At 72.4% G+C, this 25938-nt stretch overlaps 1 protein-coding gene across 1 annotated transcript; it reads left to right on the forward strand.

Moving 5' to 3' along the window:
- Window positions 1-172: 172 nt before the first annotated feature.
- Window positions 173-25551, forward strand: SSPO (SCO-spondin). The gene is given in 65 exon segments (XM_088154787.1): window positions 173-246; window positions 857-1051; window positions 1130-1212; window positions 1735-2084; window positions 2892-2994; window positions 3142-3300; window positions 3392-3477; window positions 4130-4349; window positions 4421-4661; window positions 4948-5086; window positions 5225-5351; window positions 5597-5769; window positions 5887-6108; window positions 6180-6357; window positions 6505-6751; window positions 7318-7498; window positions 7575-7669; window positions 7758-8014; window positions 8423-8557; window positions 8790-8989; window positions 9523-9650; window positions 9727-9836; window positions 10364-10513; window positions 10611-10704; window positions 11096-11496; window positions 11731-11961; window positions 12075-12919; window positions 13367-13580; window positions 13868-14020; window positions 14333-14458; window positions 14536-14736; window positions 14844-14994; window positions 15071-15230; window positions 15304-15358; window positions 15442-15523; window positions 15621-15841; window positions 16067-16222; window positions 16657-16836; window positions 17129-17251; window positions 17528-17651; window positions 17772-17903; window positions 18053-18651; window positions 18998-19161; window positions 19507-19793; window positions 19875-19971; window positions 20137-20338; window positions 20617-20814; window positions 21155-21207; window positions 21209-21256; window positions 21258-21324; window positions 21485-21573; window positions 21575-21617; window positions 21704-21783; window positions 21785-21981; window positions 22272-22428; window positions 22690-22839; window positions 22987-23101; window positions 23182-23323; window positions 23697-23866; window positions 24144-24448; window positions 24538-24633; window positions 24711-24771; window positions 24856-24986; window positions 25091-25241; window positions 25529-25551. Coding segments are annotated over 65 exon segments (11127 nt in total).
- Window positions 25552-25938: the final 387 nt, after the last annotated feature.

Here is a 25938-nt window from a genome sequence, read left to right on the forward strand (position 1 = left end):
ATAGGGGACGCGGGGGGACATGGGACAACACAGGACCGGGTTTTGGGGGGACACAGGGCTGGGGGGATACAGGAGACATGAGGGGACACAGGACAGGGATGTGGGGACACAGGGGATACAGGGGACACAAGAGACACAAAGGGACACAGGACAGAGACACGGGGCGTTGAGCATGACCAGGACCCGCTGTCCTGCCACATCCGTGTCCCCAAGGCAGATCCCGGATGTCCCATTGCCTTCTCCCAGGTAACGGGGAGATGTCACCCTGATGTCACCTCGCCGCCCCCCGCCGCCAGCTGTGTCCAATCGGTGTCTCCACAGCTGTGGCACTTCTGGGGACTTCCCATAAATCCCGGAGCCGCTTGGCAGTGCCAGAGCTGGGACTGGTGAGTGGCACTGGGGTGGGTGACATTGGGGGTGGCCCACAAGGACACCCCAGGGGTTGTGACAGTGGAGTCACCTGGATCCCACTTTTCCAGGAAAACCGGGATGTGGCATGGCCGGAGTGGGGTGGCCGGGGGTCCCTGCGGGGGTCGTGGCCGCCGCGGTGCTGTGGGTGACAGCCGTGGGGGCAGCCACAGGGTGAGGAACTGGGAATGGGGAATGGGGAATGCAAGCTGGGAATAAGTGTGGGAACTGGGAATGGGTGTGGGAGCTGGGAAAGAGAACTGGGAATTGTGGGTGCAGAATGGAGATCAGGGATTGGAACCAGGAATGGGTGGTGGGAGCTGGGATGGGTGCCCAGACTGGGGATGGATGTGGTGGGTGCTGGGATGGGAGCTGGGCTGGGGCTGGGATTGTGCTGGATCCCGGCTGGATGCCGGTGGCTCCCGGTGGATCCCGGTGGTGCCCGCAGGCGCTGGTGCCAGCGCACGGTGCTGGTGACGGAGCAGGAGGAGGTGACGCCGCGGCGCGAGGCCGCCGTGCCGTGTCCCAGTTTGTACCAGTACAGCCTGGCCGGGTGGCGGCTGGACCGGGACCGCACGCGCCGGGAACGCGGGAATTCCCCCGGGGACACCGGCACCGACCCCGCCCTCTGCTACATCTACCGGTGAGCCCGCGGGTGTGGAACAGGGTGACACCAGGTGATGCTGGGTGACACCGGGGTGACACCGGGGTGTCCCCACAGCCCCCCGGAGATGCAGCCGGTGGTCCGGAACCGCACGGAGCGTGGCTGCTGTCCCGGCTGGAGCGGCGCCCGCTGCACTGAGGGTGAGGGGGACACAGGGGTGGCACCTGGGGATGTCCCCGCTGTGCCATCCCCACTGGGAGCTGGGATGGGCTCATTCCCACCAACATTCCCAGTGGGTGCCGGGAGGTGTGCTGGGAGCAGTGGTGGGTGCCAGGATGGGAGGTGGGAGTAGGAATGGGATCAGGGATGGGATCTAGGATGGGAGCTGGGATGGGATCTAGGATGGATACTGTGTTCTGGGATGGGAGCTGGGATGGGTGCTGGGAGCAGAGACCAATGCTGGTCACGTTCTGGGAGCCGGGATGGGAACTGGGAGCTGGGATGGGATCTAGGATGGGTGCTGGGAGCTGGGATGGGATCTAGGATGGGTGCTGGGATGGGTGCTGGGATGGGTGCTGGGAGCTGGGATGAGTGACATTCCCATCACGTCATTCCCGGTGCAACACCCTCCCTGTGCCATTGCCACTGGATGCCAGGATGGGTGCTGGGGCGTGTGTCACCCCCTGTGCCCCTTGGTGTCACCCCCTGTCCCCATGCCCCAGGCCCCGGCTCCCTGGGCCGCTGTTTCAGCGCGTGGCAGTGCCAGGACAGCGCCGGTGACCACAACGGCAGCGCCATGAGCCGCGCCGAGTGCTGCCAGCACCCCTGGGGACACAGCTGGCGCCGTGGGGACACCGAGGGGCCCTGCCTGCCCTGCACCCGCCTGCCCCTGGGCGGGGACGGGGGGTCCCCGCGCCACCGCAGCCCCCCGGCCACGTGCCAGGCCTGGGCAGGGACGCGGTTCCGCACCTTCGACGGGCGGCACTTCGGCTTCGGGGGCACCTGCCGGTACAGCCTGGCCACCGCCACCGACGGCACCTGGGACGTCACCATCGGCCTCGGACACCCCCGGGTACCCCCGGGCACTCCCGGGCACCGGGCACGGGGGGGTCACTCAAAGTCACCGCTGGCGTGGGATGGGGCTGGGATGGACATCGGGAACGGGGGGTGACAGAACCTGGGGTGTCACCATCGGCCTCGGACACACAGACACTGGGGGGGACAGGATGGGTCACCTGGGGGGAGTGGGTGGGTCATGGAGGGGGACAGGATGGGTGTGGTCACTGCACTGCAAAGAGAGAGAAAAGACAGCAACACACACGGAGATCTTTTGGGGGAAAAAGCCAATTTATTGTACAGACAGCCCGGATTTAAAGTGTGTCAGTGCAGCCAGGACAGGACAGGAGTTCATTGGACAATTGGGAAAAACATCCCCTGGGACAGCGTGTCCGGATGTCCCACGGGAAAGACACCAGGTGTTAATCTTTATTATGAATTCCACTCTGTTTGTCACCAAGTTATCACTCTGGGACACTGCCTCCCTAACTGAAGCTGCAGTCAGCTTGTCAGCCTGGGAATGCAGCTGAGAGTCAGGAGAAATCCAGGCCTGAAAGGAATTGCCAAGCTGGAATTCCCCAGCTCTCTGAATGTGTGTGTCCACAGATGGGTCACTTCAGGGGGACAGGATGGGTCATTGGGGTCACTGGTCCCATTCCCAGAGGTGGAACGAGGGCTGGGGGCAGGGATGGGTGCCAGGATGGGTTTTGGGGGTTGGGGTGAGTTTGGGAGCCAGGATGGGACCTGGAATGGCACAGCCATGGCTCCATCCCTGGTGACCGTGACACACCCGAGTGTCCCAGTGCCACCCCCGCTGCCACAGGTGCTGCACATGACCTTTGGGACGGACACGGTGGTGGCCGAGGGACGGAACGTGTCGGTGAACGGGGCAGCGGTGCCCGAGGGACGCCCCTACCTGCACAAAGGTGAGGTCCCCGAGGCCACCAGCCTGGGGCGGGGGGAGGACGAGCCCCCAGTGACACCAGGAAGCGCCAGGACACGGTGATCGATCAGCTGCCACCGGAATCCCTGTCCCCATCCTGTCCCCATCCCGTCCTCATCCCCTCGCGCAGGGCTCGGTGTCACCTGGCCAGGTGACTGGGTGGCCGTGGCCAGCAGCCTGGGCGTGCGGGTGGCCTGGGACAGGCACCTGGCAGTGACAGTGACAGCGGAGCCTGAGCTGCGCGGTGGCACCTGGGGGCTCTGTGGCACCTACACCGACGACCCTGCAGGTGAGTTCCACCCGCCCAGTGCCACCCCCACCCCACCTGGGGGGCCGAGGGGACAGGGACACCGCCATGTCCCCTCCCTCCCTGTCCCCAGATGACTTCGTGCGCCCTGACGGGGACATCGCCGCCATCGCCGCCGCCTTTGGCAACGCCTGGAAGGTGCCAGCGGCTGGCACAGAGGTACCTGAGGGGGCAGGGTGACCCCGCGTGCCCTTTGGGGGTCCCCGGGGGTCTTCCCTGCCCTGAGAGACCCCCGGCTCAGCCCCCATGCAGGGACGTGCCGGAGGGTGGCACCAGGTGTGGCCCAGGTGAGGTGGCAGCGGCGGTGGCCACGTGCGGGCGGCTGCTGGCCCAGCCCTTCCGGCAGTGCCACGGCGAGGTCAGCGGCACCAGGGGGCTCCGGGGGGATTGGGGGGGTCCCAGGGGGGTCCTGAAGGGTTCTGGGATGTCCTGGGGGGTCCATGTGGTCCCAGGGAAGTACTGGGAGGCTCCTGGGAGTTCCAAGGAATCCCAGAGTTGTTCTGGGAAGTTCTGGGGGATCCCAGAGGCTTCTGGGGGGGGGGGGGGGGGGGGTTGGGAAGGTTCCAGGGGATTCTGGAGAGTCCTGGGAAGTCCTGGAGCTTCCCGTGGGGTTCTGGAAGATCCCAGTGCAGTCAAGGGGGTCAGGAGTCCTGGGGCATCCTGAGGGTCCCAGGGGACTCTGGGAGGTCCTGGAAGGTCTGGGAAACTCCAGGGGGTTCTTGGGCATCCGGAGGGAGGTCCTGGGGATCCCTGGGATGTTCTGGGGTGTTCTGGGGGCTCTTGGAGGATTCTCACCGCTGCGCCCCTCCAGGTGGACCCCAGCGGGTTCTACGCAGCGTGTGTGACACTGCTGTGCGGGGACGGGGACTCCGTGTCACCCCCCGGTCTCCTGCCATCCCTCGGTCCCCTGTCACCCTCCGTGCCACCCCCCGGTCCCCCGTCCCCCGCCGCCTGCGACACCTTCGCCGCCTACGCCCGGGAGTGCTCCCGCCGCCAGCTCCACGTCCCCTGGCGCCGTCCCGGCTTCTGCGGTAGGAACTGGGGGGGTCCCCTCCCCTCCCCGCGGTGCCATCGGTGCCACCGCGGTGTCACCCCCCCGCAGAGCGCCGCTGCGACGCGGGGCAGCGCTTCTCGGACTGCGTGTCGCTGTGCCCGGTCACCTGCGCCACGGCGGGCAGCGCCGAGCAGGGGACGTGCCACCGCCACTGCCACGGCGGCTGCGAGTGCGGCCCGGGGCTGGCCCGCGACGGGGCCACCTGTGTCCCCCCCGCCGCCTGCCCCTGCCACCACCGGCGACAGCGCTACGAGCCCGGCCAGAGCATCCGCCAGCGCTGCAACAACTGGTGGGTGGCACCGCGGTGACAGCGGTGGCGCTAGGCTGGCACCCCCTGATGGGCAGCCCCAGGGTCCCCTTTGGGGTGTCCCCCCCATCCCGGTGTCCTCCATGATGTCCCCTCACTCCGGGGTCCTGTAGCGTGTCGCACTTCATCCCAGGTTCCCTGTGACATGTCCCCCATTATCCTAGTGTCCCCTGGGACGTGTCCCCCATGCTGGCGTCCCCTCCGGTGTCACCCTCCACCCCTGCAGTGTCCCCCCTTCACCCCTGACTGGTGTCCCCGGTGTCCCCAGCACGTGCGAGGCCGGGCGCTGGCGCTGTGACCAGCAGCGCTGTCCGGCCGAGTGCGCGGTGCTGGGGGGACGTCACTTTGTCACCTTCGACCGCCGCCGCTTCTCCCTGCCCGCCGCCTGCGCCCACACCCTGCTGGAGGTGAGGGGACACGGGGGACATCGGGGAGTGGCCGCAGCGGTGACGGGGCGGGGCTCTGGTGGTGGCTGTGGGGGTGATGGGGTGGTGGCCGTGGTGACACGGCTCTGTAGGGGGGTGTCACCGTGTTTCTGTCCCCAGGACTTCGTGGCGGGGCGGCTGCTGATCACAGCCGAGCACGAGCCCTGTGCCAGCCACCGGCCCCTGGGCTGTCCCCGCTCCCTCACTGTCACCACCAGCCGCACCACGGCCCGGCTGCACGGCACAGGTGACACACCTGGACAGGACTGGGACCGACACCAGGACCGGGGCTGGGGTCACCCCCGCACGCTGGTGGCGTTGTGGCAGCCCAGGGTCTCGTCCCTGTGCCCATGTCCCATGTCCCCACGGCGGCGGGTGACATCCCAGAGCCGGTTCCCGAGTCCCGGTGGCAGTGGGAGCCATCCCGCTGCCTGTCCCTCATGTTCGCACGGCCCGGTGGCCACCCCATGGTGCCACTGCTGTCGCCACCAGGGGAGGTGACAGTGGCCGGGCGGGAGGTGACGCTGCCCTTCTCCGGTGCCGAGCTGAGCATCCGCCGCGCGTCCTCGGCCTTCCTGCACCTGCAGGTGCCCGACGCCCACCTGCTCTGGGGCCTGGGGACCCCCGACACCTTCATCACCCTGCAGCCCGCCATGGCCGGCACGGTGAGCGGGACCCCCGGGATGTCCCGGCGGGATGGGGGTCCCGGGGGGGTCAGGGTGTGCTGGGCTCTGCCCTGTTCCTGGTGGGATCCCCGGGATGGGCTCTGCTCCTCCGCTCAGGTGCGTGGGCTCTGCGGGACTTTCAACGGGGACCAGCGCGACGAGTTCACGACTCCGGAGGGGGACGTGGAGCCGGGAGTCGCCGCCTTCGCCAACGCGTTCCGGGCGGCCGGAGCGTGCCCGGCGCTGGGCCCCGCCATTCCCCATCCCTGCCACGGCTTCCCCGGGAGCCGGGAGAGCGCCGAGGCCGCCTGCGCCGTGCTCATGGGGCCGGCATTCCAGGTGAGGGCCCCGGCGCGGGGCGAGCGGGGACAGGCGACATCGCTGTGACAATGTCCCCTCCTCCGGCACAGCCGTGTCACCGCGTGGTGGATCCCGAGCCGTTCCTGGAGCTGTGCCGCTGGGACGTGTGTTCCTGCCGGGAGCAGGAGCGGCTCCGGGAGCGCTGCCTGTGCCCGGCGCTGGGCGCCTACGGCCGGGAATGCGCCCGGGAGGGGACGGAGCTGGAGTGGAGGAACCGGAGCCTCTGCGGTGGGATGGGACAATGGGATAATGGGATAATGGGATAATGGGATAATGGAGTAATGGGATGGGATGGGATGGGATAACGGGATGGGATGGCATGAGGATGGGATGAGGTGACGTCTGCCTCCCGCTGACCCCCCCATGTCCCCCCAGACGAGCCGTGTCCCGGGGGGCAGCAGTACCGGGACTGTGGGGGTCCGTGTGGCCGTTCCTGCTCAGAGCCCCCCAACGCCAGTGACTGTCCCCCTCCGGACACCCTCTGCGTCCCCGGCTGTCGCTGCCCCCCGGGGCTGCTGCTGGCCCAGGGGGGCCAGTGTGTCCCCCCTGCCGCCTGCCCGTGTCCCCGCGGTGCCCGCCTGTACCCCCCCGGCGCTCGCATCCGCCGCGGCTGCCAGGCCTGGTGGGTCCCGGGGGAATTTGGGGGTCGCGGGGAGGTTTGGGGGGCTGGAGGGTCACCCACAGGACGAGGGTCACCCAGGCAGGAGGTGGCGGTGGAGGTGACACGTGATGAAAACCCCTCCAGCCCGGTGTGACACCCCGCGGGACGGGGGGGCTTTTGTCCCGTGTCCCACCGTGGGGACAGCGACGGGGCCCTGGGACCCCCGAGGGACTGGGGGGACCCTCAGTGGGGTGTGGGTTCCTGGGGGATGGGGGTGCAGGGGGTCGGTGGGATTTGGGTGCTGGGAGATGAGGGTGGGGGTGCAGGGACCCCGCTGTGGGGGCTCAGGGGATTTGGGGGGATGAGGGATGGGGGTGGGGATATGGGGATCGCGGCTTGGGGGTCTCAGCAGAATGGGGGGGCTGGGGCTTGGGGGAGCCCGATGAGGGAGGGTCGGAGGGTGCTGGGGATGGAGTTGGGACCCCAGTGGTGGGTCCGGTGGAATTTGGGTTCTGGCGATGGGGACGGGGGGACCCGGCCGAGGGGCGCTCAGCCGGACGGGGGTCCCTCCCTCCCGCCCCCCGCAGTGTGTGCACAGGGGGGTCGTGGCGCTGCGCCCCCGCCCCGTGTCCCCCCGCCCCGCGCTGTCCCCCGGGGCTGCTGCACGCTCCGGGCTCCTGCCTGCGCCGCTGCGACCCCGCCGAGCCCTCCGGCACCTGCGGCGGCCCCGCCGACGGCTGCGTGTGTCCCCCCGGGACCCTGTTCCTGGTGGGTGTCACCCCCGGGGGGGTGGCGGTGTGGGGCTCCCCCCCCCCGAGCCCCCCTCACCGCCGTCTGCTCGCAGGGCGGGCGTTGCGTGTCCCCGGACGAGTGTCCCTGTCACCACGGCGGGCAGCTGTACCCGCCCAACGCCACCATCGCCCGCGACTGCAACACCTGGTGGGACCCTCGGACACCCCCAGACCCCCAGACCCTTGCCAGGGAGGCACCCTCAGCCCCCGCGGTGGCACCGAGCCTGTCCCCGCAGCGTGTGCCAGGGACAGCGGTGGCACTGCGGGCGCGAGGAGTGCGCGGGGACCTGCGTGGCCACGGGGGACCCGCACTACGTCACCTTCGATGGCCGCGCCTTCACCTTCGAGGGGGACTGCGAGTACCTGCTGGCGCGCGAGGCCACCGGGCTCTTCGCTGTCACCGCAGAGAACGTCCCCTGCGGTGCCACCGGTGTCACCTGCACCAAGTCCGTGGTGGTGGCCATGGGCAACACCGTGGTGCACATGCTGCGGGGTGAGGGGGACATGGGGCACACTGGGGACATGGGGGACATTGGGGACACCGTGGTGGAGTGAGAAGGGCATGGGGGACATGGGGGACAGCGTGGTGCCCATGCTGCGGGGTGAGAGGGGACATAGGGGACATGAGGGCGTCACCCACGGTGACATCCTGGCTCGGGCTGCAGGGGGTGGGGACCTGAGGGGACACGGGAGGGACACGGGAGGTCACGGAGGGCCATGGGAGGGCACGGAGGGGGTGGGGGAAGTGTGGGGGGGTGACCCACAGTGACACCCCAGGCCCGTCGCGGCGGGGGGGGGGGGGGGGGGGGGAGGGCATGAGGGGACACGGGGAGATGTGGGGAGATGTGGGGGGACACGTGAGGGCGACACGTGGGGGTGACCCTCGGTGCCACACCGGCAGGGCGGGAAGTGACAGTGAACGGGGTGGCCGTGCGACCCCCCAAGGTGTTCGGGGGGTCGGGGCTGGCGCTGCAGCGCGCGGGGCTCTTCCTGCTGCTCCTCACGCGCCTGGGAGTGGCCGTGCTGTGGGACGGAGGTGAGAGCCGGGGGGACACGGGGGGACACGGGGGGACACGGGGGTGGTGGTGTCACCATGGCGGGGTCCGCGGTGCCACCGCGGGGGGGGTCACCATGCAGGGTGTCCCTGGTGCCACATGGGGCCCGCAGTGCTGGTGGCACCCCGGAAAGGTGACAGTGGGGGTGCCATGGGTCCCGTGGGGGGTCCCGGCTGCCGTGGGTGGCACCGCTGCCACCCCCGGTGCCCGCAGGGACCCGCGTGTACGTGCGCGTGTCCCCGCGGCTGCGCGGGCGCCTGGCCGGGCTCTGCGGGAACTTCGACGGCGACGCCGAGAACGATTTTGGGAGCCGGGACGGGGCCCTCGAGGCGACCCCCGAGATCTTCGGGGACTCCTGGCGCCTCAGCCCGCTGTGCCCCGAGGCCGACGGCCACCGCCCGCACCCCTGCGAGGTACGGGGACAGGGGACCCGGGGACCTGGGGGACACAGGGAGACACAGCGGGACGCGGAGGGCTGGCAGGGGGACACAGGGGATAGACAGGGCGACACAGAAGCTGGCAGGGGGACACAGGGAGCTGGCAGGGGGACACTGGGGGACACAAGAGTCGGCGAGGGACATTGGGGGTACCCAAAGAACATGGGGCTGTGATGGCCCGGGCCGGGGAATGAGGCAGTGCCGAAGTTTTGGGCTGAGATTCCCTTGGAGTCTCATCCCTCGCACTTGGGGTGTGCTGCCCTGCGATTCCCGCAGAATTTGCCCTGAGCCAGGGCACGGGGGGCACACGGGGGTCGGTGGGCTCCGGCTGGGGACACACGGGAGCTGATGGAGTGTCCCCTGCCAGGACAGCCCCAGCTGAGCTGCACAGACCGTACCGGGGGCAGTGGGGGCTGGTGGAGAACACGGGAGGCCGGGGGGTGGCCCCAGGGGCGGCGGGGGTCTCACAGGGGCACACGGGGGGGGGTCTGACGGGGTGTCCCACCCAGGAGAGCCCCCAGCGCTCGGCCTGGGCGCGGGGTCGCTGCGGGGTCCTGCAGCACCAGCTCTTCGCCCCCTGCCACGACCTGGTGCCCCCCCAGCGCTTCTACGAGTGGTGCCTGTTCGACGCCTGCGGGTGAGTTTGGGGGGCTCGGGGGGCTCCCCAAGCCCCGGGGTGAGTCCTGGGCCGTGTCCCACGGCGCGTGCCCCAGGTGTGACAGCGGCGGGGACTGCGAGTGCCTGTGCACGGCCCTGGCCGCCTACGCCGAGGAGTGCGGCCGGCGGGGGAGACCCCTGCGCTGGCGGAGCCAGGGGCTGTGCCGTGAGTCCGGGGGGACCCGGGGGGACCGGGGGGTTCCAGGGTACCGGGGGGTTCCAGGGGTCTCATCCAACCAGGGGCTGTGCCGTGAGTCGGGGGTCTGGGGGACACGGGGGGCACAGGGGGCTGTGGGACACAGGAGGTCCCGGGGGTCCTGGGGGCACAGGGGGCTGTGGGACACGGGGGGGTCCCATCCTGTACCGTGAGTCTGGGGGGGGCTCAGGAGAGCACTGGGGGAGCCCGCGGACCCAGGGAAGTTCGGGCTGAGCCCCCGGTGGGATGTGCCGGGGTTGGGGGCCGGGCAATGGGTCTGGGGGTGCAGGAGCCCCCCAGGGGGCTGTGGGGCAGGGGGAGTCCCAGGCTGTGGGGTGAGGAGGGTGCAGGAGCCCCCCCATGGGGTTATGGACCGGGAGGAAGGGTCTGGGCTGTGCCCCCCATGGGGCTGTGGGGCTGAGGGTGTTTTAGGGGGTCCCAGGCTGTGGAGTGGGGGGGGGTTCCAGCCCCCCCATAACTCCCCCTAATCTCTGCAGCCCTGCAGTGCGAGGGGGGGCAGGAGTACAACCCCTGCGGCCCCCCCTGTCCCCCCACCTGCCGCGACCTCGGCCGGGACCCCCCCGAGCTGTGCGGGGCTCTGGGCTGCCTCGAGGGCTGCTTCTGCCCCCCCGGGCGGGTCCTGCACGGTGAGGGGGGGGCGCAGCGCCTGGGGGCTGGGGAGGGGGCTGGGAGGGGCTGGGTGGCACTGGAGGGGCACGGTGCCAGCCCTGTGCCCCCCTGCAGACGGGCTGTGCGTGGAGCCCCCCTCCTGTCCCTGCTTCTGGGACGGCTTCGCCTTCCCGGCCGGGGCCACCGTGACCCAGGGCTGCAGCAACTGGTGAGGCACTGGTGGATACTGGTGGATACTGGGGGATACTGGGATCCCGGGGTACGGCGTGCTGGGTCACTGGGACACTGGGACACTGGTGTTCCAGGACACTGGGACATTGGGACACCAGGACACGGAGACACTGGGATTTGGGAATACTGGGACACTGGGAAACTGGGACACCGGGACATGGGGACACAGAGACACGGGGGAAAGGGGGTATCGGGGTGCTGGGACATTGGGACCCCTGGACACCAGGACACGGAGACATTGGGACGCCAGGACACTGACACTGGGATACTGGGACACTGCACTGGGATTCCGGGACGCCGGGCCGTGGGGACACTGAGCTCAGGTGTCCCCCGGCCCCTCGTGAGTGCCATCCGTGTCCCGCCACCAGCACGTGCCTCGAGGGGAGCTGGCAGTGTCCCCCGAGCCCGTCCCCGTGTCCCGCCGCCGCCGGCTGCGCCCCGTGGGAGTTCCGCTGCCGGGCCGGGGGTCTCTGCGTGCCGGGCGCGTGGCTCTGCGACAACGAGGACGACTGCGGGGACGGCTCGGACGAGCTGTGCGACCCCCCCTGCGCCCCCCAGCAGCCCCGCTGCCCCGGGGGGCGCTGCCTGCCCTGGGGGGCCCGATGTGACGGTGTCACCCACTGTCCCGACGGCTGGGACGAGGCGGGGTGTCCGGACCGGCCCTGCGCTCCCCCCGAATTCGCCTGTGCCGGGGGTCGCTGCCTCCCCCCCGCCCGGGTCTGCGACGGGCGGCTCGATTGTCCCCCCGGGGACGACTCGGACGAGGCGGGTGAGTGAACACGGCGGGTCCTGGGAGTGTGAGGGGGGCGAGTTTTGGGGTCCTGGGGAACTAGAGAGCCCCACTTTGAGGGTCCCTGAACCCCTCCACCCTGAGGGTCTGTGCCCCACAGCGGCACCCGCAGATGCCGGGGGTGGGCACAGCTCGGGAGTCTCCGGTGAGCAGAGAACTGTCTGTGCCCCACATCGGGGGTCCCGTGCCCACTCGGGGGTCCCGTCCCCGCAGGCTGCGCCCCCCGGTGCGGGCCGGGGCAGTTCAGGTGCGGGGGGGGCCGGTGTGTCCCGTACCCCCATCGCTGCGACGGCCGCGACGACTGCGGGGACGGCAGCGACGAGAGCGGCTGCGGCTGCCCCGAGGGGCACCTGCCGTGCCCCGGGGGGGGCTGCCAGCCCCCCGCCGCCCTCTGCGACGGCCACCGCCACTGCGACGACGGCGCCGACGAGGCCAATTGTCCCGGTGAGGGGCAGGGGGGGCGAGGGGCACCGCTCTGGGGACCCCACCTGGGACCACCCCTCTTTGGGCACCATTCCCCCCCGGCGGCGGTGTCACCGCTGTCCCCGTGTCCCCAGGGCGGGCCACCTGCGCCCCCGGGACGGTGCCCTGCCCCGACGGCTCCTGCGTGGCGGAGGTCGCCGTGTGCGACGGCGCTCGCGACTGTCGCGACGGCTGGGACGAGAGCCCGGCGGGGTGCGCGGTGGCGCTGCCCCCCGCGCCGCTGTCACCTGTCACCGCTGTCACCGCTGTCACCGCTGTCACCGCCACTGTCACCACTGTCACTGACACTGTCGCCGACACCGTCACCGCTGTCACCAGGGCCATCGGCACTGTCGCCAACGCTGTCACTGTCAGTGACACTGGCATTATCGCCGACACCGTCCCCGACATCGCTACTGCCACTGCCGCTGTCGGGGACATTGTCACTGTCGGGGACATTGTCACTGTCCCCGACCCTGTCCCCGTCACCGCCAACGCCTCGGCAGCGCCGTGTCCGCCCCGGTCCCTGCGCTGCGACAGCGGCGGCTGCGTCCCGCGGGGGTGGCGCTGCGATGGCGACAGCGACTGTCCCGATGGCAGCGACGAGGGAGGCTGCGAGCCCCCGTGCGCCCCCGGCCACCTGCCCTGCGCCCCCGCCTGCGTCCCCCCGAGCCGCCTCTGCGACGGCGTCCCGCACTGTCGCGACAGCGCCGATGAGAGTCCCCAGCTGTGCGGTGAGACCCCCGGGATCCGTCTCTGGGGACGTCTGAAGGGGGGAGGTCTGGAGGTCCCTCCCGTGTCTCCCGGGGACCTCCCGAGTCCCCTGCGGACCCCTCAGACCCCTCCTGTCCCCCCAGAGTCCCCCGGCCCCGGGAGCAGCCCGGCGGGTCCCTGCCCAGAGTTCGACTGCGGGGACGGGGAATGTGTCACCTTCCACCAGGTACCGGGGGGCCAAGGGGGACCCCCACCCGCCCGGGTCACCGCGGGGTCCCGGCCCCGGCCCCTCCCGGTGCTGCCATGGAGCCCCCGCAGTGTCCTTGACCCCTTCTGCTGTCACTCCTGTGTCCCCGCAGTGTCCCCGACCCCTTTCCAGAGACACCCAGGTGTCCCTTGTCCCCTCCCGGTGTCACCCCGATGTTCCCTCAATCATTCCCGCGATGTCCCCGACTTCCTCCCAGTGCCACCCCACTGTCCCCTGGCCCCTCCCGGTGTCCCTGACTCCCCTAACCCCCCCACGGTGTCACCCCAATGTCCCCGCGCCCCACGACCCCCTTTCAGTGCCACTTTAGTGTCCCCCAGCTCCCTCCCGGTGTGACCCCGGTGTCCCCGATGTCCCCCCATGTCCCCACCACGCCCTTCCCCCGCTGTCCCCGCGCTGTCCCCTCAGGTGTGTGACGGGGTGCGGGACTGCGGCTCGGCTGGGGACGAGCGGGACTGCGGCCTTTGGGGTCCCTGGGGTCCCTGGGGGTCCTGCAGCCGCCCCTGCGGGCCCGGGGGGCAGCGCCGCACGCGGGGGTGTCACCAGAGTCACCCCGGGCTGCTCCGGGCGTGCCGGGGGCCGAGCCACCAGGAGAGACCCTGCTTCCACCGGGCCTGCCCGGGTGAGCGCGGGGGGCCGGGGGCTTTAGGGGGGCCGGGGGGTGTTGGGGTCCCGGAGGCAGCGCGGGCAGGATGCATCCTGATAATGCCACGTCTGCCCAGGCAAATGAGGGGTGCCCGGGGGGGACCCCGGGGCGTGGGGAGGCCGGGGGATTTGGGGGTCTCATGGGGTACCTGAGGGATTTGGGGGTCCCCATGGTTCAGACTGCCCGGGGGGTTTCAGGGACCCCACAGTCCGAGGGGTTTGGGGGTTTTGAGGCCCCTCCCTTAACTCTCCCCCTCCCCGCAGTGGACGGCGCGTGGGGCCCGTGGGGACCCTGGTCCGAGTGCCCGGGGGGCTGCGGGGGGGTCCGGCTGCGCAGGAGGGGGTGCCAGCCCCCCCAAAACGGCGGCCGCGCCTGCGAGGAGCTGCCCGGGGGGAGCCCCGGAGCCCTGGAGATGGGTGGGTGAGGGGGCTCGGGCGGGGGGCTCGGAATGGGGGTCTGGGATGGGGGAAGCCCATGGGGCGGGGCCTCGGAAAGGGGGTTTGGAGGTCTGGGGTCCCATGGGGCGGGGGTCTCGGAGTGGGGCTCGGGGGGACACAGTGGGGTGGGGGGGCGCTCGGCTGGTGCGGGGTCTTCTCAGGGTGAGGGGGCTTGGTGGGACGGGGGGTCCCGGTGGGATGGGGGCCTCCCCAGAGTGGGAGGGGGTTCTGCGGAGAAGGGGGCAGGTGGTCTCCGTGCCTGACCCCTGTCCCCAGCCCCCTGTGCCCCAGGGGGGTGCCCCAACGCCTCGGAGTGCGCCGAGGGGCTGCGCCCCCTCCCCTGCGCCCCCTGCCCCGCCTCCTGCGCCGACCTGGCGGCCGCTGTCACCTGCCCGCGGCCCCCGCCCTGCCGCCCAGGTGAGGGGGACACTGGGGGGGCTATGGGGGGCTCTCCAGTGGGAGGGGCACCCCCTGACCCCCCTCCGTCCCCCCAGGGTGCTGGTGCCCGGCGGGGCAGGTTCTGGACGCCCCCGAGCCCGGCGCGGGGGCCGCGGGCTGCGTGCGGCCGCGGGAGTGCCCGTGCCGGGCCGGGGGGCGCAGGTACCCCCCGGGCGCGCCGGTGCCGCTCGGATGTCGCCTCTGCACCTGCCTCGAGGGACACCTGCGACACTGCCGCCCGCACCCCGGCTGCTCAGGTGGGTCCCGGGGGTCTCCGCGTGTCACCGCGGTGATGCCAGCGGGACCCACGGCTGTCCCCGCGGGGGTGCCCAGGTGTCCCCCGGTGACCCGGTGTCCCCCACAGTGGACTGCGGGTGGTCGTCGTGGTCGCCGTGGGGCTCGTGCGCGGGCCCCTGCGGGACCCCCGGCGTGCAGTGGTCGTTCCGCAGCCCCTCGAACCCGGCCCGGCGCGGGGGGGGCCGGCACTGCCGCGGCATTTACCGCAAGGCCCGACGGTCAGCGGGGCCCGGGGGGCGGCGGGGGGCTGGGGAGGGGTCCCCCCAGGTGTGTGTGTGACAGTGCCACCCGCAGGTGCCACACGGCGCCGTGCCGGCGGTGCCAGGAGCGGGGCCGGTGGCGCGTCCCCGGCGAGCGCTGGCGCGGGGGCCCCTGTCAGGTGTGCCAGTGCCTGCCAGGTGGGGCTGTCCGGTGTGTCCCCTACTGTCCCCTCCGCGACTCCGACTGTCCCCAGGTGAGCGAGGGGCGCGGTGGAGGGCGGGATGAGCCGCAGGTGACAGTGACGGTGACGCTGCCGGTGTCCCCAGGGCCAGGTGCTGCGGGAAGGTGACAGCGGCTCCTGCTGCACGTGCGGCCCCGCGGGTGAGTGAGGGGTCCCGAGGGGTCCCAGGGGAGGTGACCGCCATCCCCTCGTGCCATCACCGCCGTGCCTGTCCCCGCTGCAGGTGACAACGCCACGGCCACCCCGCCCGGGATGGTGACAGCGCTGTCCCCGCCCTCGCCGGCCGAGACCCCCGCCAGCCCCGGGTACGAGAGGGGCGAGGTGGAGCCCCGGGATTTGGGGGTCCCCAAAGCCGGGGGACACTGAGGGGATCCCCCGCTGACCCCTCTGCCCCCCCCCCAGCCCCACGGCCGGGCCCGAGGGGCCGCCGCGCCCTCCCACGTCAGAATGGCCCGGAAGCGCCGAGACCCCCCCGGAGCCCCCCGGGGGCACCCCCAGAACCGCGACCCCGCCCGAGGACACCTCGAGACCCCCCGGAGGCCCCACGACCCCCCACGAGCCCCCACAACTCCCTGTGTTGCCCTCACTGGCTCCCACGGGGGTCCCCGCCGCGACCCCCCCAGGTGAGGGGACCCCGGGGGGAGGAAAGGCCCCCCCCCAGAACGGGGCCCCCGGAACTGGGGAGTCCCGGTGGGAGGGGGGGACGGGCCCCTGAAACAGCCCCCCAGGGCCGGGGCATTGCAGGGGGGCTGCAGGGGTCCAAAATTGGGAACACCGAGGTTGGGGGATGCAGGGGTGGGGCCCCCAACACACGGGGGTCACCCTGTCCCCCCCCTCGTGTCCCCCAGGCTGTGCCCCCCCGGCCTGGGGGGGGTGGGGGTCCTGCAGCCGCTCCTGCGGGGTGGGGGTCGCTCTGCGGCGCCGGAGGGAGATCCCGGCCGAGGGGGGCTGCGCCCGCCCCCCCAACATCGACAGCCGCGTCTGCTTCCTGCGAGCCTGCCCAGGTACCCCCAAACCGCGGGACCCCCGACGGGCTGCGACCCCCAGCAGGATTGGGGACCCCCAGCAGGATTGGGGACCCCCAGCAGGATGGGGACACCCCAGTTGTGGCTGGAACCTTCAGTGCGGACTGGGACCCCCATATTGGGGTGGGATCCCCATGGGGTCTTTGGGGTGGGCCCCATCCTCATTTCCGGGCTGAGACCCCCAAAGTCTGGGGACCTCCGCAGTGAGTGGGACCCCCCTCCCCAGCCGAGGGGGATCCTCAGGGGGTCTCAGGGGTTTGGAGTGCCCAAGTGTGGGGGGCTCAGTGCCCACTCGGGGGTTCCGGAGGGGTCCCCATGTGGGGGGGGGGGGGACTCTGGGTTGGGGGCTGCAGGGGGTGGCCCTGGGGCAGGGTGGGGGTGCTGACCCCCCTGACCGCCCCATGCCCCCGCAGTCGCGGGCGGGTGGGCGCCATGGGGGTCCTGGAGCCCGTGCGACGCCCCGTGCGGGGGGGGACAGCAGAGCCGCCGCCGCAGCTGCAGCGACCCCCCCCCAAAAAACGGGGGGCGGCCGTGCGAAGGAGGGGCCCTGCAGAGCCGGCCCTGCAACCTGCGGCCTTGCGGGGACCCCCCAGGTACGGGGGGGCACGGGGGGTGGGGGAGACCCCTACAACCTTGTTTCCCCGCCCCTAAATTCCCCTTTGGTCCCCCCGAGCCTCCAAACCCCCAGTGCCCACCTCAGCCCCCTAAAATCCCCTAAATCCTCCCTGAAGTCGCCCCGACCGCTCCATCCCTGACTGCTCCAATCGCCTCCCCCATCCCTGACCCCCCTGCTGCCCCCCCACACCACCCCAAATTTTCCCCGGCCCCCCCGAACCTGTCCCGAGTCCCCCCCTTTCCCCCCGCTGACCTCCCCGTGTCTCCCAGCCTGCCCCCCCGAGATGCTGCTGGTACCCCCGGGGGGGTGCGAGGATCTGGGGGTCCCCCCCTGCCCCCCCACCTGTGCGGACCTGAGTGGGAACAGCTCGTGCCCGGGGAGCTGCGAGGAAGGTCGGGGGGGGCGTGGGGGAAGAGTGTGGGGGACACGGGGGGGTCTTGGGAGGGTCTCGCAGGGGTGGGTTGGGTGGGGCTAGTGGGGGGATTCGAGGGGATTTTGGGGGGGATTTGGGAACTTGGAAGGGCACGGAGGGGGCCTGAGGGTGCTTAGAGGGGTCTTGGGAACTTGAAGGGGGGCGCGAGGCAGTCTGGGGCGGTGGGGAGGATTTAGGGTTGGGAGGGGTGCAGGGGGTGAAGCCCCCCCTGAACCACCCCCATCCTCACCCCCAGGCTGCCGCTGCCGGCCCGGGCTGGTCCTGCAGGGGAGCGGCTGCATCGAGCCCGGGTACCCCAAAACTCCGCTGTACCCCAGCCCCCCCATAACCCAGACACCCCTGTACCCCAAATCCCACCTGTACCGTGAAACCTACACCCAAAACCCACCTGTACCCCAAATCCCGGTGCAGAAAATGGGGACACTGGGGGCCTCCTAGGGGCTCCCCAGAATTTGGAGTAACCCCTCTTTTCCCACCAGCGCCTGTGGGGTCCCTGCGGGGGTGTTGGGGGGGGACCCCGGGAATCGGGGCCCCCCTGAATCCTGCGGGTGGTCGCGCTGGACCCCCTGGACCCGCTGTGACTGTGACACCGGGACCCGGCAGCGCTTCCGGTGAGGGGCTGCCCCATAGCGGGGGTTCCTGACCCATAGCGGGGGTCCTGACCCATAGCGGGGTTCCTGACCTATAGCGGGGGTCCTGACCCATAGCGGGGGTCCTGACCTATAGCGGGGGGTCCTGCCCCCGTTCCCATTCCCCACAGGTCTCCCACCAACCCCGCGGCCGCGGCGGGCGGTGCCCCCTGCACCGGCCCCCCCCGAGAGGTTCGGGGCTGTCCCGAGCTCTGCGGAGCCGGTAAGTGCCAGGATCCCCCCGAGACCCCCGAGCTGGGACCCCCGAGTGTCACCGCGGCCCCTGGAGCGCCTCGTGCCCGTCTGTCCCCAGAGCCCGGGAGCGCGGGGCCACCTGGGGCCACCGAGGAGCCCACCGAGGTCCCGGGGTCCCCGCAGTCGCCGTGGGGCACAGAGACCCCAGAGTCCCCAGGGTCGCCGTGGCCCCTGGAGCCGACGTGGGGCACGGAGTCGCCGTGGGTCCCAGAGCCCCCGGACCCCGCTCATGGCCAGCGGTGGCCGTGGGGCACGGAGTCCCCGGGGGTGCCGGTGTCGCCGCGGGGCACAGAGCCCGCCCAGTCCCCCGAGCCGCCGGTGGCCGCCCGTGGCCAGTGGTTGCCGTGGGGGCCCTGGGGTGGCTGCAGTGCCCCGTGCGGGGGGGGCGAGCGCTGGCGGCGCCGGGGCTGCGGGACCCCCCCGTGCCCGGGGCCGGCACTGCAGAGCCAGAGCTGCCACAGCCACGTGTGTCGCGGTGAGTGCGACACGGGCATCGCGACAGGGGCATGGCGACACAGGGACCCCGACACGGGCACCGCTAAACGGGATACCCTGACAGGGACCACCCGACAGGAACCCCGATACAGACCCCCGGCACAGGGACCCCGACACGAGATATCGCGACAGGGCCCCCAGCACAGACCCCCACAGCGCTGCCCCTCATCCCCGTCCCACACACCCCATGGGGCGCTGAGCCGGGCGTTGTTGGGGGGCAGAGGCCGGAGTTTTGGGATGTTTTGGGGTGTTTTGGGGTGTTTTGGGGTGTTTTGGGTGGTCGGCTGCCCCCCAGGTACTGAGCGTTTTTTCGGGGGGGGATGCAGAGGCCGGGTGCCCCCCCGGCCGGACCTTCCGCGAGTGCGGGGGGGACTCCGGGTGCCCCCGGAGCTGCGCCCACCTTGGGGGGGCCGTGGGGTGCGCGGGGGGGTGCCAGGAGGGCTGTCACTGCCCCCCCGGCACCTTCCTGCACCGCCACACCTGCCTGCAGGTGAGACACCCCCATGGGTGCTGCACCCCAAATCCTGGGCTGGGAATTATGGGGTGGGGGGGCGAATCTTGGGGTTTAGGACGGAGTCCACAAACCCACGGGTGCCCCTCACAGTGGTTTGGGGGTCCCGGGGTGAGGGTTCCCGGCTTGTGGGGGTGTCCTGGAGGTGAGGGGGGTCCTTGGGCCATGGGGGCTACACGGGTTCCCCCCCGGCAGAGTGGGGGGGTCCCTGGTTGTGGGAGGGATCAGGGGGAGGGGTCCCCTGGTCTGTGAGTGACTCCTGGGGCAGTGGGGGGGTCCCCAAGGTCTTCTATGGGGCGGTGGGTGCCCCATGGGTGCCCCCAGGATGGTGGCCGGAACAGTTGGGGGTTCATGGGGGTTCCCCGGGTCTGTGGTTTGGGGCGGTTTGGGGTCTGTGGGTGCCCCCCGGGCGCCCCCCACCCCCTGCTCAGCCCCAGCAGTGCCCCTGCTCGGTGCCGGCCGCGCTGCTGCGGGGGGGGCACGGCCGGAACCCCCCCCGGGACCCCCCCCGGGACCACCCCCGGCCCGGAGCCCTCCGAGACCCCCCCTGGGGACCCCCCGATCCTGGAGCTGCCGCCGGGCGGGACCCTGCTCGTGGGGTGCGCCCGCTGGTGAGGAGGGGACACCCCTGGGGGGCTCCCCCACCCCTCTGCTCCCCCCCACCCCCACTGACCCCCCCCTTTGCCCCCCAGCTCGTGCCTTTGGGGCCGCCTGCGCTGCGCCCCCCCCGGGGGCTCCCCCTGCAATGAGACCCGCACGGAGACACCGGAGTGCCCGAGCCCCCCCTGCGCCGGTAGCCATGGGGGTCCCACCCCCAGCCCCTCTCCCGGGGGTCCCAGCCCCACAGCGGATCTCAGCCCCACAGCCCCAGGTGAGGGTCCCCAAGGGTCCCCAAGGGTCCCCACCCCCCGGGGGTCTCTCGCTCCCCTCCCCGCTGACGGACCCTTCCCGCAGGGCCCGAGGAGGAGGCGGGGGGGGTTCCCGGCGGTGCCGGAGGTGCCGTGGGGGCCGTGGGGGCCGTGGGGACCCTGCAGCCGCACCTGCACCCACCCCGAGACCCCCGCGAGCCGGAGCCGCCGCCGGGACTGCGAGGGGGGAAACTGTGGGGCGGGGGGCAGCACCCAGAGCCGGGCCTGCAACCTGCCCCACTGCCAGGGTATGGGGTTATGGGGTTATGGGGGATCCCTGCAACCTGCCCCACTGCCAGGGTAGGGGGTTATGGGAGGGCTGTGGGGACCCATTGCGGGCTGGGGGTCCCGGGGGTCCTGGAGGATCTGGGGGGTCTTTGGGGTCCCTGCAACCTGCCCCACTGTGAGGGTAGGGAGGTTTGGGGGCTCAGGGGGTGCTGCTCCACTGCGGGGGGATCTGAAGGGTCCCTGCCCCACTGATGGGGGCAGTGAGGGGGGTCCCACTGACACTGGGGTTCCCCCGCAGCTCCTCCCTGCCTGACGCCCCCCTGCCCGTGCCAGTGGAGCCCCTGGGGGCCCTGGGGGTCCTGCTCGAGGCCCTGCGGGGGGGGGCAGCAGCGGCGGCTCCGCGCCTTCGCCCCCCCCGGCCCCGGGGACCCCTGGTGCCCCCAAATCCTGGGGGGCCACGAGCAGCGGCGGCCGTGCGGGGTGACGGCGTGTCGGGGTGCGGGGGGCTCCGGGGGGAGTTGGGGGCGGCATCGGGGGGCTGGGGGGGGTGGGAGGGTATGGGGGCCATGGGGTGGCTGTGGGGGGACACTGAGGGGGGCTGGGGGATATTGGGGGGGCCGCGGGAATGGAGGGCGATGGAGCTGGAGCTGGGGGGGGTTCAGAGAGGACTGGGGGGCTTGGGGAGCTCTGGGGGTTTTGGGGGGGCTGGGAGGGATTGGGGGGCTCGGGGGGGGGGCTGGCTGGGTGGTTCAAGCGGGTGGGAGCTGGGGGGCGTTGGGGGTCTCAGAGTGGATCCGAGGGGTTCCGGGGGTCACCCCCCTGTCCTCCCCCCCCAGTGAACGGCGCGTGGTCCCCGTGGGGTCCCTGGTCGCGCTGTGACGTCACGTGCGGGGGGGGGCCGCTCCGTGCGCAGCCGCTCCTGCTCCCGGCCCCCCCCAAAAAAACGGGGGCAGCCCCTGCCCCGGGGGGGGGCACGAGCTGCGGGTCTGCAACCCCCGGCCCTGCGGTACGGGGGTGCGGGGGGACACCGGGGGACACCGGGGGGGACACCGGGGGGGACGGGGCGGACACCGAGGGGACTGGGAGGGACTGGGTGGCACTGGGGGCAGTGGGGGGCCCTGGGGGGTGTTCGCTGGGGTTCTGGGGGTGCTGACGGTGCCCCCCAGGCCCGCGGTGCCCCCCCGGGCAGACCCTGTCCCCCTGTGCCAGCCGGTGCCCGCGGAGCTGCCGGGACCTGCAGGAGGGGGTGTCCTGCGAGGGGGGCGCCCCCCTGCGAGCCCGGCTGTCGCTGCCCTCCCGGTGAGCCCCCCCTGCCCCCCCCGTGCCCCCTGACACCCCCCTGCGACCCCCAGCCCCCCCCTGAGCCGTGTCCCCCCCCCCCTCAGGGACCCTGGAGCAGGACGGGGGCTGCGTCCCCCCCGCGCTCTGCGAGTGCCTGGACTCGGGGGGGCACCTCTGGGTGCCGGGGGGGGGGCGGCCACCCCCGGGGCTGCCAGAACTGCACCTGCGCGGGGGGGCGGCTGCGCTGCGTGCCCGGGGGGTGCCCCCCCCCAACCTCCACACCCGGGACCCCCCCCGGGACCCCCCCGTGCACCTGGAGCCGCTGGAGCCAGTGGGGAGCCTGCAGTGTCACCTGCGGGGGGGGACGGCAGGAGCGGTACAGGTGAGGGGGACACGGGGGTTGTGAGGGGGACACGTGGCACCTGTGGAGGGACACTGAGGGGACACAGAAGTTGGGAGGGATGGTTGTCTGGTGGGAGGGGTCATGGCACTGGGGGGGCACACGTCACCTGTGGGGGGCCGTGTCACCTTAGGGGTCACCTTGGGGACGCACCTGGCACTGGGGGGGACACGAAACCCACGGGGGCGACACGACACCGAGGGGGCTGCGGGGACACCTGCGGTGCCACCCCGCTCACCCCAATGCCCCGTGTGACCCCCCCCCACCTCCAGGACTCCCATCCCCCCCGAGGGCGCGGGGGGAGCCTGCGGGGCCCCCCCAGGAGCAGGTTCGGGGGTGCGAGGAGAGCCCGTGCCCCCCTCTGTGCCCCTGGGCGGGGGGCGAGCGGGGGCTGGGCGAGCGCTGGAGCCCCGGGCCGTGCCGGCAGTGGTGAGTTGGGGGGGCTGGGGGGGCCCAGGGGGGCAAGGGGAGGTCTGAGGGACCCCTACCCATCGTGTGTGTGTCCCCCCCGCAGCACCTGCACCCCCGAGGGACCCGAGTGCTGGGACACCCCGTGTGCGGCCGGTATGGGGGTCTCAGGGGGGATTGGGGGGTCCTGGCAAGGGCAGGGGGTCACACAAGGCGTTGGGTGGTTCTGGAGGGGTCCTGGGGGGTCTGGAGAATTCGGGGGGATGGTGGGGGGGTCCTGAGGGTCCCGGTGACCCTGACGTCCCCCCAGAGCCGTGTGACTGGAGCCCCTGGGGGCCCTGGGGACCCTGCGGAGACCCCTGTGTGGGGGGGTCCCGCCTGCGCCACCGGCACCCCCTGAACCCGGAGACCCCCGGGCGGGCGTGTGCGGGGGTCCGGACCCAGAGCGAGAGCTGCAGCTCCACCAGCTGCCCAGGTAACCCCCGGGGGACCCCTCCCTGCACCCAGGGGACCCTCTCCCCGCACCCTGGGTTACCCCCCGCGCCCCACGGCTGCTGAGGGGGTCCCGTGTCCCCCCAGATCCGGGGTGCGGCGGGGGGGGGCCGGACCCGCAGCCCCTGCGCCGGGCGGTGCCCCCGGACCTGCGCCGACACCTGGGCACAGGTGCTGTGTCTGCAGGGACCCTGCGAACCAGGTACGGCCGGGGGCTGCCCCGCCACCCGCGGGTGTCCCCTGTGTCCCCCCAACACCCACGGGTGCCCCCCGTGCCCCCAGGGTGCCGCTGTCCCCCCGGGCAGCTGCTGCAGGACGGGCACTGTGTCCCCCTGAGCCGCTGTCGCTGCGGGACCCCCGGAGGGGACAACGGGACCCGCGAGGTGACCCCGGGGACCGTGACACAGATCGGGTGTCACAACTGGTGGGTGACACCGCGGAGGGGGCGCGGGGGGGTGGGCACGGCTGGGGGGGCGTGGAGGACACGAGGGGTGGGCACGGACACGCGGGGACAGACACGGGGGGACGGCGCGGGGACAGGGGGGGTGCCAGACACGGTGGTGGCAGCGGGACGGGCACTGGAACGGTGGCATGGGCACGGTGACAGCGGGACGGGCACGGTGGCGGTGCCACACAGCAGAGCCCCACGTGCCGTGACGGTGACACGCGTGTCACCCGCTGTGCAGCACCTGCGGGAACGGGACCTGGAGCTGCCCAGGGCTGGCGTGTCCCTCCCCGGGGCCCGCGACACCCGCGATCCCCCTGTCCCCCCTGTCCCCCGCATACCCTGTGTCCCCTCTGTCCCCCGCCGTGTCCCCCTGGTCCCCCTGGTCCCGCTGCTCCCGCAGCTGCGGCGGCGGGACCCGGACGCGGCACCGGCAGTGCCCGGAGGATCCCGGGGCGGGGTCGCGGTGCGGGGACAGCCCCGGGGAGGAGACGGCGCCGTGTAACCCCCAGGAGTGCCCCGGTGAGAGCCCGGGACACCGGGGAGAGGGAGGGAGGGAGGGAGGGAGAGAGAGAGACTGAGGGGTGGAGCGGTGAAAAGGGGGGATGGAGGGAACGGGGAACGGGGGAATGGGAGGAACGGGAAACGGAGGGATGGAAGAACGGAAGAACGGGGACGGAGGGATGGAGAGAGCGAGGAAAGGAGGGAGGGATGGAGGCTGATGGGTGGAGGGCCGGGGGTCGGGGCGGTGCCCGTGCGATCCGCGCTGCAATTCCCGGTGCCGTTCCCGGTGCCCCAGGCTGCCCCCCGGGCGAGGTATGGCTGGACCCCGGCCCCGCCTGCGAGCGCAGCTGCCAGGACCTGGCGGAGCCCCCCGGGACTTGCGGGGGGACCCCCGTGACCCTCGGACCCTCCGGATCCCCCGCGACCCCCGGAACTCCGGACACCTCCAGCACCCCCGCGACCCCCACGGCCCTCGGCACTCTCGGGACCCCCTCGTTCCCCCCGCGCTGCGCCTGCGCCCCTGGCCGGTACCGGAACGGCTCCGGGCAGTGCGTGAGCGCGGGGAGCTGCGGGTGCCGGCACCGCGGGGCGCTGCGAGCGGTGAGCGGGGCGGGGAGCGCGGGACGGGGGTCCCTGATCCCCTGTTTGGGGGTTCCTGACCAATATTTGGGGTCTCTGTCCCCCTCCAGGCCGGCAGTGAGTGGCAGGAGCAGTGCGGGACCTGTCGCTGCTCCGAGGGACGCGTCACCTGCGCCACCTCCTGCCCCGCGCTCACCTGCCCGGAGGTGAGGGGCTCCGGGGGCGGTGCGGGGGGCGCGGGGGGGTCCCCGAGGGCAGGGCCTGAGCCTGGGGGTCCCTGCAGGGCACGGAGCCGGTGCGGGAGCCCGGGAGCTGCTGCCCCGTGTGCCGGGACGAGTGGCCAGGTAAGACCCCGCACCGTGGGACCCTAGGGAGGGGCGGCCCCGAGAGCCCCCCCCGCTCACACCGGACCCCCCCTCACCGTGCAGAGGAGCCCCCCGGGCCGTGCCGGCTCCTCACGGCGCTCCGGACCATCGCCAAGGGCGCGTGTGTCCTGCGGGGTGTCCGTGTCACCTACTGCGCGGGGGCGTGTCGCTCCCGCACCGCCGTCAGCGCCCAGGTACGGGGGGCGCGGGGGGCTGGTGAGACCCCAGACCCGCTCCGCAGTGCCCGGGCGGGGGTCGGGGGGTGTCCCCCTGTCCCCGTGACCCCGCTGTCCCCCAGGAGCCGTACGTGCGGTCTCTGTGCGAGTGCTGCAGTTACCGGCTGGACCCCGCCCGGCCCGTGCGGGCGCTGCTCCTGCCCTGCCCCCGCGGCCGCCCCCGGCCCGCGCTGCTGCCCCGCATCGCCGAGTGCCACTGCGAGCCCTGCCGGGGTGCGGGGGGACTGGGGGGACCGGAGGGACCGAGGGGAACCGGGGGAAGTGCGGGGAACTCGGGGGGACCGGGGGGGGACACTCCGCATCGCCGAGTGCCACTGCGAGCCCTGCCGGGGTGCGGGGGACCGGGGGAACCGGAGGGACCGTGGGGGGGACACACGGAGCAATGTGGGGGGTCCTGGGGGGTGTTTGGGGGCGGAAGGGGGTCCCGGGGGGGTTGCGGCGGGGTTGCGGGGGGCTTGGGGAGCACCCAGGGGTGACACCCTGAACCTCATGTCCCGCAGGCGGGGATTTCACCCGGCGCTGAGGAGCCCCCCGGACACGACCCCTCCCCATCCCGCCTGTGTCGGCATCGAGCAGTTTCTTATCAATACCAATAAACGACCAATAATCGATGAAGTTCGATAATTAATCATTGACCGATAATCCCGCCGGGGGAGCGCTGTGGGAACTGGGGGACTGCCTGGGGGGGGGGGGGGGGGGGGCACTGGGGTGAGCTGGGGGACTCCGGACGGCGCTGGGGGCAAGTGGGATGAACTGGGGGACTCGGGGGGGGGACACTGGATGAACTGGGGGACTCGGGGGGGACACTGGGATGAACTGGGGGACTCGGGGGGGGACAGTAGGATGAACTGGGGGTCTCTGAGGCGGCGGTGGCTGCAGTTTCCTCCACCACCACAAGAGGGCGCCCCAC

This window comes from Sturnus vulgaris, chromosome 1, assembly GCF_052056855.1.
Source record: "Sturnus vulgaris isolate bStuVul1 chromosome 1, bStuVul1.hap1, whole genome shotgun sequence".
NCBI lineage: Eukaryota > Metazoa > Chordata > Aves > Passeriformes > Sturnidae > Sturnus > Sturnus vulgaris.